Here is a 14,284-nt window from a genome sequence, read left to right as displayed (position 1 = left end):
CAAAGATTCATCAGTGTTGAAATATTTCTGGATCTAACTAGAAGTGTGTGTATGTCTTTTCTATGTATTGTAACAATATAATGATAATATTTTTATTTACACAGCGCTAACATTTTCCACAGCACTTTACAATTCAGAGGGTACTGTATGTAGAAGGAATAGACCTTGCTGAATTTATCCAAAAGTGTTGATATAATGAAATGAAACTTTCATGAAATAAAATGATAAAAAGTAAACTTTTGTTATGTGTAGTGCAGTCACTAGCGTTGGTTCTGTTCCTACTTATCCAGCAGCTTGAAGGTTACTGAATCCACATATTTTCACACTCACAGATTGACTGGTTTTAAATGTACCATGCCATTCAGTCTCCGCACTCCTGTCTGTGTATTCTGTAAACCTTGATTTTTTTGCATCTGGAATCTGCGATATAAAACCAGAAGTAGAATCCATGGCCCCGGGTAGCAGAAAGCAGCTCTGGAAGTTGCCAGGCGCTTTGCTGCAGAATGTCTTGCTGTAGAAGCGAGCCCTTCAGTGACTCCATGTGGTCGAGGAAGGCAGTGTCTTGTGTGAAACAGTTTGATTCCTCCCCTTGGATCCTCAATACCTCCTCCTCCCTCCTTGTCTCTCTCTAATTCCTCCTCCCCATTCAAACATCTATGTGAATTCCTGCCTCCAGGTTTTCAGTCTGCCTCACTCTGGCATGGTGAAAGCAGAGAGAGAGGCAGAGAAAATCCATCCAAAAAGCCACTGGATGATCAGGGGGAAGCGAGGATCCAGGGAAGCAGTGCACAACTGCGATACTCCACACATGGGCTGCAAACCATGGCTATGATCATCACCAGCCACCAACTATTGGGAACTGCCAGGGATTAAGGAGAAATCTGTGCATTTCAAACAAAAAATTGGACCAGTACAGGAGTGGCACACTGGTTTCTGGATTGCTACAGTATTTCATTTGGTGGATTGATCCTTTTCTGTGGTTTTATGTTGTTTCCTTAGCATTGGATAGCAAGGGATTTATTGTCGGATAACGTGAAGGGCGGTCTGCAATGCCCTTTGCCAAGCGGATTGTTGAGCCCCAGTGGCTGTGTAGGCATGCTGTCACCCAGGTAGAGGGGAGTTGTTGCCGGGATCAGGGGGAAGAGCAAAGGCAGCAGCCTCCCCGGGGGAATGCCAGGGAAGAATTGGCGGTTACCTCCGCACAGGTGCCCTCTGACGAGAGGGACCCTCTAGATGGAAAAGATAAAGATGTGGCCACTCTGGATTTGTGCGCTATCAGCAATGTTTCAATGTCACGGATTTTACGGCAACTCTCGGATGTAGCGCGGCATGCCTGCTCTATTTTCCACGAGCTTGAGGCAGATATTCAGGTTACTGCGCGGCGCGTGCGAGCGCTGCAAGGGAAAATTGGTACTGTCCAGCAGGTTGTCAGCAGCTTGGATCCAAAGCAGGAGACAGTGCGTGAGTACCTCGTCTTGGATGGAATTTACTGCATTTTGTATTTTGCCTCTGTCTGTTGGGGATAAGAATTGCTGATTGGTACAGACCCTTTAAAACAGTAAATAAAGGGAAAGCAAAAACAAAAAAAAGGTGAATTGTCACAGAGGTAGCAATTTCCTCTCTCTGACCTCCTGGCTTTATGTATCACATTGCTTATCTTATGTTAACAAGTCCCCAAATGTTTCATTATCACCTCAGATGCTACTAGAGAAGGGAGGGAAATCTGCAATGCTGCTCCAGCAGCTGCTGAATGTGATGAGCAGAGACAAGGGGACTTCTTTCTCCTCTGTCACCTCCTTTAGTTCTGAAAAATAAAGTGTCCGATAAGGAACACGCATAGGCCTCTTGCCTAAATCTGTGATCTATAGATTTCTCCCTTCTTATCACCTTTTATTATGCTGTAATGCGATAGGTAATATTGCATTTCATATGATGTTTCTTATATGTTGTGTATACACATTGTGTCTACAGTACTTTCTAGCATCATCATTATTATTCTGCCTGGCGCATGGTGTTCCTATCCTGATAATGACGGTAATGCCAGCATGTGTATTCAGGGATTATACCATTAATAACCGTCCTTTGCGTGGCTGGGTGTCACGGATTTCCCTAGTTGTGTCTTGCACAGCTAATGTCCTTGCTTCAGCTACGTATCCATCTGCAGTATCTTTTCATCTGTCTGCTGAGATAAGTAGCCACAGCTTGGTCCACCCCTTGCTACCATAGACATCAGTTGCTGGGTACAGAAGCAGAATTGGTGGATGTCTTTTATAGGAGGCTATTGGTAAAGTGCAAATGGTTTTAATCATTTCCGCATCCATCTAAACGTCATGTGTATTGCCTATGAAAATAATTATGGACACAAGACAAGGAGTTGTGTCCTGTGTGTAGCTGTTGGGTAATATTTAGCTCTAGATCCATATTAACCTTCCCTGTCACAGATGATAAATGCAATCCCAAGAGCTGCCTTTTTTTCTTCTGTGTCCTATTCTTTGGTGGTCATCATGGTTAGCATTGTTAATGATGGCTGGACATGTAACTTTACTCAACCTGCCTCAGTCATGGTGAGGTGATGTCAGCGGTATGTGACTTACATAAGAAACCTTCTCGAGGCTCCAGATTTTGCGGAATCACTGGGCAGATGCTGAGGACTGAAATCTCAGCAACATTGAGGTGGCAACGTTGAATGATCATTCATGCTCCTAAGCAACAGGAAGGAAGAGGGTATGGTTTACATGATGATAGGCTCCGGGTAGCCAATCACAGGGCACTGCAATCATGGTAATTTTGATATTAAAAGCAGCGCTCTGATAATACAACATCCCGGTGTTCTTATAAAAATAGAAAATAGGAACCTGATCCACGACAGGAATTTCTGCTCTATCATATCTGTACAACTATAGTCAAAAGGGATCACACATGACATGACATGTATGAGCAATATAGGGCCATATCATGCTAATGTATGTCTATACAATGTATCCTGTGCATGTAAATGCTGTCTGATACTGCAGTCCAGCCCTGGAAATGTGAGGAAGGGAGGCATGAGGCGTTCTCATCCTCTTCAGACATGTTACTGTAGCATCTCCAGCCTCAAAGGAGCAATGGCTGTTAGCTTTACAATGACTCAAGTCTGGGCAGCACGGAAAGGAAAGACATTTCCAGACCTTTACTTATTTGACAATGACCTTGGATTGGAAATGTTGCAAACACATAATGTAAAGGATGTGATAAAATAAGCCGCCCTGTAATGAGATATAAGGCTGCTTATGAAAATGTGCCGGAGGAGGGGATTCTTCACTGCAGTGTTCACAGTGAGGGCAGTGGCCAAAGACAGATCTTCTATCAGCCATGTGCATGACATGTGCACTCCTCATAGAATATTACACTTGACTGATAATCAGCCAGTGTAGTGGCATTTTATGGTGGAAGACGGGTTGACTGGATAGCCTAGAAGCTTGTGGTGGCCCCAGTCTGAGACATGCTTTTGTCTAGATTGGAATTATCAGTAGACATTAACAATATTTTGTAAAATTACTTAATTGGTTGTGATGTGTGAAATGTTTAAATATTAAAAGAGTCCTTAAGACCACAAAGTTCATGCTACCCACAATTTTAGGAGGTTCCTTGTCTCTCTTTGCAACATTTGCTATGTGCCAGTAGTCTTGGGCCATTCTTCTTGAGGTGTATCCCTGTATGCAGCTCTCAATAGGTGTGGCTCATGGAAGTCTTTACCAGTCTGACAAGTGGAAACTATTTTGCCAATGAAAACATGGCAAAACTTTAACCAATGGTCATTGCCCCTGAGACAAAAATCAATTGCTCAATTTGCTTTTAAATATATCACGATAGAGTTGACGCCTTCTCAATATATTACTGTTAGGAAATCAGGGGAATTGTCTTTATACGACATTGGTCATTTGACAAATAAGACCGCGCTGTGTTTGGAGTTTACCATATGCATCTAGAAATTTGCCCAACTTATCCCTTCAATAGACTGATAATTATCTGGTGAGATGTGTACTAGAGGGTGGTGTCCTTTTGACATATTGTACATTTCGCTGGTTTCCATCAACTACATTAATAAACATAGTTGACTACACATTTCAGTGCAACTATATACAACCATCCCTTACCCATACAGCATGCTATATCTTCTTTTACTCAATAAGAGCCAATGGCCGACATGTGCAACTGTAAATGCGTACGTTAGGGTTACTTGAACATTTAGGACTCAGTATGAAGTGAAAAAAATGCAGATAAAGGAACAAATTAGGCTAATATATTAGTTGTTGGCAGAACAGCTCATTGAGGATACATGCACTGCCGAGCAAGCGTCTTTCTGTCCTTTTCAATTAGAAGAGGAGAGTGAGCAACGATCAGACACCTATGGTGGGGATTATTTCCCCTCAAAACTAAAAAGATATGGTATTTAGAAAAACAGTTGCCTGAGTCTTCCATTCTTCAAAATCTGCCAGTACAGGAAAGTTAGGGTCACCATACACACTAGACTAAAGTTTTCCAAACCCACCAATATTGGACAACATTCTATTCTGTATGGGGGCTTTCTGACTCTGCCTGGACAAATGATGTCGAAAGAGATAAGTGTCTTCCAGTTTGAAATGTAACACTTGATCCATTTGTTATTCAGGAGATGTCATTGCCAGAGCCATTTGGCAGCAGCTTTCCCCCTCTCCCCTTTGAAAGCTGTGCCGAACGTTCATATGTATGGGGGAGTCAGGAGAGATAGCCATATGTATGGGGGAGTCAGAAGAGATAGCTGAAGGCCGGATGAGTGTTGTCCGTCAGCGATCTATGTGTATGGTCAGCTTTAGGAGGCCCTTATACACATTAAATAATTGGCTGATCTGTCAAATTTAGGGTCTTTGGCCGACATTAATTTTATATGTATGGCTAACTATCAATTGCTGTCTTATATGTTAGTTTTAATGCATTATGTAGCACTTTGAAGAAAGTGATGACATCATTGAATTGGGTCAGAGGCCATTTTTTTGCTCTCTGCACACAATAATCTGTTTCTCTTTCCTCTCAAAATGTGGGACACTTCTTTTTACATTGTCCAAGACAAGTTTTTTTTAAACATCAGTCTCTTTCCAAAAATAAGATATTCGTCTATTGTTCCCAGCTGCATCAACAGACTGAGCGCAGAGATAGAGCATTCTCAGGCAGCTTTGATTTATTTCGAATACATCGGTTCAAAGACCCAAATACCTTGTAAAAGAATTGTCCGGGATAATTTTTCACTAGGGTGGAGCTCACAGCTGAAAATGACTACTCCAGAATTCCTTACAAAATATTTAGTGTCACTTTATTAGATGGGGGGATTTATATATTCCATGTGTCTGGTAAATGGGTTACTTTCATAATTAGAAGTCAAGCTTGCTTTTTGGGTTTCATCAACATTTCATTTGCACTTCAGGTGTTGTAAGAAATAACAGCTTTGTGCCAAGATGCAGGAACAAAATCTGACTCAAATGAGGTAGAAAAACCTCTATAGAATGCAGTCTGAAAAGATGTGGAATTGAGTTTCACTTGTCTAAAAGTTTAAGAATCGGAATTGATGTAGGGCTGTGGTCAGCGGCGTGCACATTTATCTACGGTATGTGAGCAGTAATAATACAGAAGTATTGTTAACTTGGAGCCACTTTATAAATCATATGAAAGAATGCCATTATCAGTAATTGTATAATAAGCTATAATAAACTATTATTATTAATATTATTATTAATTGAATAACAAGTAGAAACAAATGTAATTATTGTTGCAGATTTCAGTTTTTGTTGACTGCTCAACACAATCCTGTAGCATAAGCCTGCAGCTGTTTTGTATACTTAAACAATTATAACCACTCAGACACCATGTACAGCAGTGAATGAAGTATTGCGAGTCTTGTATTGAGCTGAGCAGTCCATTTTCCTAATAAAGTAGAAAGATCCCGGCATTTGACAATTGACGAAAGCCTGCAAGGGGCTGAAACGTTTTGTTGTAGTTTTCCTACATGTGGAATAAATGAATTGATCGTATACACGTGAGTGCTGGGATCTTTCTACTTTGCTTGCATTGCATCTCTCCACGTGCACCACCAACCACTAACAAGGACTATGGAGTGCCGACTATTTATTTATATCTATATCATTTTCCTAATAAAGGCTGCCATAAACATTACTTTTAAACTGCGGACTGTGCCACATGGGCAACAAAAGAAAATGTTAAATTCTACAGGTTGGCAAGGTTATCCTCAGAATGCTGCTACTTGTGAAGTAAGTGATTCAAATAATAACACTATAATGCAAAAAAATTATTCGCAGGTCACTAGTAAAATCTTTAAAGTGGTTTTAAACTAATGCTCAAGATTGTGGTCCTGAATCATGAAAGCTTTTACGATGGTATTCTAGCTTAAATAGCTTAAAAAGATTTGGAAAGTTGCTTATTTTTGGCGCAACTGGAGGATGTGCTAAAATGTTGAACTTTTGGTGTTCTCAAGTCACTTTTGCCCATCTCTGAAAAAGTGGGAAGAGCTGACGCTGGACGGGGCATGGCAAGCGCCTCTGCTCAAATTCATGACGAGCGGCGGCATTTGCTACGTCACAAATCTTACTCCAGCAGGGATCGGAGTAGGATTTGGGGAGAGGTGTACACCACTTGTCCAACGCTCCTGATTCACCTCTTCATGAATCAGGAGCCTCTAACTCCAGCCCATTTCATGTCAGTCTCATGTATCGGGCCCATTGTGTTCATGGTGGAACTGTGTGCAGGGAGTACCAATGCAAAATCTGTAACAGCTGCCACCTACATTACCATGTGCTCTTTTATGTGGCTGATTGGCTTTTGGCGCCCCTAAGGTAACAGACCTAAATACTACCTCTTCATCATCACCTCTGCGCAGTGTTCTACTACTTGTCTGATGAACCCTAATTATGTGTAATAACATAGTATGTTGTCTGTAATATACTTTTTCAGCCTCTATGTCACCTATCCTGTGGTATTTAGATTGCTTTAACATTATAGGGGTTGTTTAGTTGTTAAAAAAACCTATAAATGTTATAAATTACATAAAAAGTACTCTCTTCTTCAGCCTAGTACCATGCTTACTAGTATCACTGCGGAGTACATGCCACTATGTCCATTGATTAGCAGCAGTGGTTACACGCTGGTATGGCACGTCATAATAATAATAAATAATAAAGATACTGTAGGCTTAGGATCACCTAATCATCTGTAGGGATTGTGGACTTAAAAATGGATTGAATTTACAAAAATAACATTTTCTGGCTGCAATCAATCGTGATTCATGGCCTAAATTGGACATGTGCTGATGTTTAAGGGGTGAAACCCATCACCTAGTGAAATAACAAAGGACACGCCTGAAGTCAGTCTTCTGTGATATACCATACTGCCCTACTATGTCTTATACTAACATACATTCCTGAGCAGTACCATATACAGAACTTCAAGGACAAGGGGTGTGCCCGACTATTGTTCTGCCTGAGGCAGAAACAGATACGATGCCCTCATTACTTCTTATGCAAACATAAATCGTTGTGTCACTCTGGCACAAGTTAGAAAGACTGGAAATATTACTCAAATTCCACATTAGTTTAGCAGAAAAACATAGATACTATACATCCGTCCATCTATCTGTCTCTCTATTCGTTTATCTACTACTATATATAACTGCATTCCATTTACTCATCCTACTGTAAATGTATACTTATATAAGTGTACCCTTTCATATAAAAAAATAATCAATTTTATAGAAAAAGCTGAAGCAGCTAGTTCTAGTGATGTACTAAACTCAAAGCCTGTTGTGACCGGGGTCACACCTCATGTTAAGTCTGATCATCTGGTATTCATTCATGTGATGACGGTCTGATCTCTATGATGGGATTGTGACCCCTGAAATAAGCTGGGCAGGCACAAGTGTACATAGCCGCTTGTACCGACTCTGGATGGCAACAACCTGTAGTGAAGTGATTGTCTGTCCTTATTGATAGGGTATCCCAAGAATCTGAGATTGTACCTAGTACCTCAAGGTCTAATATTTTGGCAGTTCCAAGCGAGTTACAGGGAGTCAGGGACACAATCGTTTCAGTGTTCATAACAACAAGCTTAGTATTACTGCAGGATCAGAACAAGATGTCCTGAATGAGGTAAAATCCGTAATCTTGACATACTTCTCAATCACATAAAACTTTTCATGAAATTAGTATGTGCTCAATAGACAGCACACAGATCCAATAATGACCATTGTGTCAGTGCACACCACCGATGGTCCTTGTGAAAAAAATCACAGCTTGCACTAGTCTGGTCCAGAGTAGTGCATGTCAATAGCAGGCAGTTCCTGCAGCCGTCCGCTATGCTGAAGACCACCTAGAGCTTCATGTGGAGCCAGTCACATCCACAATTTGCACTCAAGACTTGCCTAAATTTTAGTATGGTCCTCTGAACCTTAGGCTCACATTTTTAACAGTCTTTTAGGACATACGTTACTTTACAGTCTGTAACAATTTTTTGTAAAGTCTACATGCCGTGTTTTGGTTTTAGGCCTTTTTGTTGTAATTTTCCTCAAAATGCAGAATGCTATGGGCATGGCATTTTTTCTGGAACTTTTCCCAAAGTGATGTTTGTAGGACTTGAAAAATGTTAGAAAAATATCTGTATTTCAAATATTGCAAAATTGAAATGCCAACAAAAAATGATAATAAATGCTAAGAAACATGGTTGCTATTCAAGGCATTCTATACAGGTGTTTAAAAAACACTGAAATAATAGTGTGTATGAAAGAGGCCTAAACTGTGACTCCAGGCCATGTGGTTGAGAGGTTAGCGTTAACTATCTGTGACCTAGAGCAAGTCTGTCCACAGTAAGGTTTTTTTGGAGTGATAACATTTTATTAGGGGTCATTTCTTGGATGACATTTCCATTAACTGCTCCTCCAATGTATCTGCTAGAGTGGTCATTGTGAATGGACTATATTATATGGATATGTCCAACATGAGCTGCTCATAATGTCAGTGTCCTGTGTTATAAAGCCACTTCTACACAATGTCTCTGTGTGAGGTGTAATACAATGGTAAAGTCCTATTGTCATGAGACCAGTAGAGCATGGCCTAAATGGTGTCCGACTGAGCAGATGTATCATAAGAAAAGAGAGTAGTACTACTCATTTATGATATTCACAGGCATATATTTTCACTGTTTTATATATTTAACAACTCCTGACATTCATGACACAGATTAGAACATCAATAGTTCTAGTTGCATGAGGTGGAGGAATGGTTGTCATCAATGCCTTGCAGTGTCAGACCAGAGCCACCATTTATGGACCTTGTATTTTTCCTGCATTCATGGGTGTTTTCCTTCCATTTTTATACACAGCAATTATTTTATTGTATGGCTATGTATTATGGGAAATTCTCCAAGTGAGAAAGATCACCTTTTGACAGCATGGAGACTTCTGGTCCATCAGCAGTTTGGCACACTACTGCTTAGTTTTCATTTGGTTTTGCCATAGTGTTGAGAATTCTTGGTCACAGCATTTTGTCCTCTTCGATGACCCTTACTCTTTTAAGACTTAAATTATGCCTTTTGTATCCTTTGCGCCCAACCTTTGCAGGCAGCTTACAGTAGATAACAACAGAAGTTCAGCTTCTCACAGATGGTGTGGGAAAAAGAAGCAAGCAGAACAATAGAAGTGCCAGCAGTATGGAACAAGAGAGGAAGGAAACAGAGGCACAGTTAAGAGACTTGTTATTCTGGATAAAAATCACTATTTTGTAATTATTAGTTGAATTTATAAATCTCATCCTTTTGTGATGATAATCTATTTTAATATGAAGAACCTTTTGTCTCCATTGCATGTATATTATGTACATGTGTGTGTGTGTATATATATATATATATATATATATATATATATATATATATATACAGTACAGACCAAAAGTTTGGACACACCTTCTCATTTTAAGATTTTTTTGTATTTTCATTACTTTGAAAATTGTACATTTACACTGAAGGCATCAAAACTATGAATTAACACATGTGGAATTATATACTTAACAAAAAAGTGTGAAACAACTGAAAATATGTCTTATATTCTAGGTTCTTCAAAGTAGCCACCTTTTGCTTTGATGACTGCTTTGCACACTCTTGGCATTCTCTTGATGAACTTCAAGAGGTAGTCACCGGAAATGGTCTTCCAACAATCTTGAAGGAGTTCCCAGAGATGCTTAGCACTTGTTGGCCCTTTTGCCTTCACTCTGCGGTCCAGCTCACCCCAAACCATCTCGATTGGGTTCAGGTCTGGAGACTGTGGAGGCCAGGTCATCTGGCATAGCACCCCATCACTCTCCTTCTTGGTCAAATATCCCTTACACAGCCTGGAGGTGTGTTTGGGGTCATTGTCCTGTTGAAAAATAAATGATGGTCCAACTAAACACAAACTGGATAGAATAGCATGCCGCTGCAAGATGCTGTGGTAGCCATGCTGGTTCAGTATGCCTTCAATTTTGAATAAATCCCCAACAGTGTCACCAGCAAAGCACCCTCACACCATCAAACCTCCTCCTCCATGCTTCACGGTGGGAACCAGGCATGTAAAGTCCATCCGTTCACCTTTTCTGCGTCGCACAAAGACACGGTGGTTGGAACCAAAGATCTCAAATTTGGACTCTTCAGACCAAAGCACAGATTTCCACTGGTCTAATGTCCATTCCTTGTGTTCTTTAGCCCAAACAATTCTCTTCTGCTTGTTGCCTGTCCTTAGCAGTGGTTTCCTAGCAGCTATTTTACCACAAGGGCCTGCTGCACAACACAACTCATGGTCCCAACCCCGTTTATAAGGCAAGAAATCCCACTTATTAAACCTGACAGGGCACACCTGTGAAGTGAAGACCATTTCCGGTGACTACCTCTTGAAGCTCATCAAGAGAATGCCCAGAGTGTGCAAAGCAGTCATCAAAGCAAAAGGTGGCTACTTTGAAGAACCTAGAATATAAGACATATTTTCAGTTGTTTCACACTTTTTTGTTAAGTATATAATTCCACATGTGTTAATTCATAGTTTTGATGCTTTCAGTGTGAATGTACAATTTTCATAGTCATGAAAATACAGAAAAATCTTTAAATGAGAAGGTGTGTCCAAACTTTTGGTCTGTACTGTATATATAATACTTATATATATATATATATATATATACAGGGTAGTCCAAAAGTAGGTGGACAGAACGTGTAATAAGGTTATGAAGGGGGAGATTTATAAAACAAAATCCAGTAATTTTCAATAACATTATGTGGAGTGATGAAGCTTCTTTCAAATTATCCGGCCATATTAACAGACATAATTGTATTTACTGGTATAATGAGAACATGCATTTAACATTAGAGCAACAACTAAATGAGCCTGGTGTCAATGTTTGGGGTGGTATTTCAAGTTTTGGTGTTTTAGGACCAATATTTTGTGATAGAACAGTCACAAGAGATAAGTATCTCGAAATTCTAATGAATCAAGTTGTTCCCCAGTTACAGCAACAGCCTAATTCAAATGACCTTTATTTCCAACAAGATGGGGCCCCTCCACATTATTCAAGAGTAGTCCGCGAGTATCTTGATGAAACATTTCCTAATAAATGGATTGGCCGAAGAGGCCCACTTGATTGGCCGGCGCGTTCACCAGACTTGACCCCAATGGATTTTTTCTTTTGGGGAGTACTCAAGGACAAAGTTTATAGTCGAAAACCAAAAAGTGTCAGTGATTTGAAAAATTACATATATATACATACACACACAGAGCCTTGAAAATTCATACCCTTTGAACTTTTCCACATTTTTTCACGTTACAACCACAAACTTAAATTTATTTTAATGGGATATTTTATGATTACCAACACAAAGTAGCAAGTATTTGCAGATTATAAAGGAGATCATATATGGTTTTCTAATCATTTTAAAAATAGACATTTGAAAATTGTAGCGTGCCTTTGTATTCAGCCCACTATAGTCTGATACCCCTAAATAAAATCCTGAGTAACCAATTGCCTCCAGAAGTCACATAATTAGTGAATTGAGTCCACTTGTGTAATTTAATCTCCGTATAACTACAGCTGTTCTGTGAAGGCCTCAGAGGTTTGTTTGAGAACATTTGGAATCAAACATCATCATGAAAGTCAAGGGACACTCTAGACAGGTCAGGGATAAAGTTGTGGAGAAGAATAAAGCAGGGTTATGTTGTAAAAAATAGTCCAAGCTCTGAACATCACATGGAGTACAGTTCAATCCATCATCCAAAAATGGAAGGAGTATGGCACAACTGCAAACTTGCCAAGACATGGCCATCCACCTAAGTAGACATCCCAAGCAAGGAGAGCACTAATTACAGAAGCAGCCAAGAGGTCCATGGTCACTCTGGAGGAAATGCAGAGCCTCATCAAAGCCATTCATTATTATTATGAGACTGATGGAGTCACTTTGTACTCTGTCTGGCCACTTTCCCCATAGTGTTCATCTTTTTTTAGCACGTTAGTCTATGCTTTTGTGTACGTCTAAAAAAAGAAATCTTGTTTTTTGGAATTTTGATGGAAACCCTGACCCAATGTGCAGTTTAGAACAAGGCATAAGTGTAAACCTAGGCTTATGTGTAATTCAAATACAAAAGCAACACTGTGGATAATTCACCCATATAGTCACCCGATGAAATGTTCCAAGCATTTTTGAATTGCTTTTATGAGGACCTGTTATTTTTTAGGTGTCCACATAGCCACACTTTGATTCCAGTGCTGCTTTATCATCCTCTTTGTAGTATTGGGACAGGAAACCTCATTATTGTACCAGTTTACTTTTCTATTTTCTAGCATGTTAATATTTATCATGTCTGCATATATAGCACCAGCATATTCCAGAGTGCTTTACAGATGTCGTCATCACTCACTGTCCCCAATAGAGTTTATAGTCTAAACTCCATGCAGATGTTGTCCCGGGTGGGTTTTGTACCCAAAAGCACAAAGTAACAGTGCTAACCTCTGAGCCACCATACTAACCTCAACACTGGCGGACACAGACAGAAGAGGGCCCCAGTGCAAGAATAGAACATGGGCCTTTTGCAGCCCAATATCTCATCATAATGCACAATTCCACCTGCTTCAGAAGTTGAAATGGCCCCCTTATCTCTTGGGCCACACAGGTTGCACCAATGATATGGCCACCCCTGGACCTCTATATTTAGCTAAATGTGCCCATATACCTTAATACATATTGGCTGAACTCTCGACCATCGGATAGAAATTCTTCCTAACCCCCACCTCTATTGGAGCGTGCATATGTTTTCAATGGAAAAGTGCAGTGAGCTGCTACCAGACATGTCTGAGAATATAGGGAATTGAAATTTACCATGCACGATTCTTCCTGCCTCCTTCATTATCCGTCATGCTCATCTGGTCCCATCAGAATCATCGTGTTTTGTTCTAATGTGTAAAAGGAATCATTGGAACCTTTGATCAAGACCAAAATCTTTACATGTAAAGTCAGTGTACATTTTGCATGTGGGACCCTAAAGATGTCAGACACATTAGACTAATCTCAGCCGAACATGCTCATATTGATGGGTTCGGCTGACAGTCTAATGTGTATGGGGGGCCCCCCGGACAGATGACTGACAGTGGATTAAGGATCAGGAATGGGCTGGCCGAACGATCGGCTGAGCCATAATTCTGCTCACAGCCATCTAATGTGTATGGGGCTATGGACATGAGATATTTATCCCACCATTGGCAAGTCCAGCTGAATTTGGTAATGTTGGTAGATAACCTGATGTATATGGTGGTCATACACACACAACTGACAGCACATGGCAATGAAATAGGCTGGATCTGCCAATATTCAGCAGATAAATAGCTTAGGTCTATGGCCAGTCTAATGACAATGAAGGTGTTAATAGATTAACAATAATACAAAGTAAAGTACAGTTCTGGCACATGTCAGCCTTTCATTAGGAGGTGTCCTTTGTTTGTCCTAATCTGTTTGGAGGATAGCTGTGAAATTCCTTTAACTCCTTCACTGCCAAGCCACATTTCCTGTGATGTGCTGCCTGTTCTGACTAGATCAAAGCTTTGAGAAGGATGAATAGTCCATTCAGACATTTATTGTCAGGCAAGCATTGTGTCATTAGATATCACAGGAAAAGTGGGTGTGGGATGATGGACATTTCTGTGGAACATTAATGTTATTCTTCATTTTCTCTAAATACCGTACTCGTGAAGAAGGGGTA

General features: G+C 40.2%; 1 protein-coding gene across 2 annotated transcripts in view; it reads left to right on the top strand.

Moving 5' to 3' along the window:
- Positions 1 to 654: 654 nt before the first annotated feature.
- The window catches only part of NHS (NHS actin remodeling regulator), a 266,748-nt gene continuing 253,118 nt past the window's right edge, over positions 655 to 14,284 (top strand). For both annotated transcript variants that reach the window (XM_073665384.1, XM_073665383.1), the window contains exon 1: positions 655 to 1,461. In XM_073665384.1, the coding sequence (XP_073521485.1) occupies positions 1,050 to 1,461 (412 nt within the window). In that variant the 5' untranslated portion in view covers positions 655 to 1,049. The remainder of the gene's footprint in view (positions 1,462 to 14,284) is intronic.

This window comes from Phyllobates terribilis, unplaced genomic scaffold (assembly GCF_046119375.1).
Source record: "Phyllobates terribilis strain yellow unplaced genomic scaffold, ASM4611937v1 Scaffold_2__4_contigs__length_985480577, whole genome shotgun sequence".
NCBI classification, from domain to species: Eukaryota; Metazoa; Chordata; class Amphibia; order Anura; family Dendrobatidae; genus Phyllobates; species Phyllobates terribilis.
The sequence above is the reverse complement of the archived record's forward strand: the minus strand, read 5'-3'. Positions and strand labels throughout refer to the sequence as shown.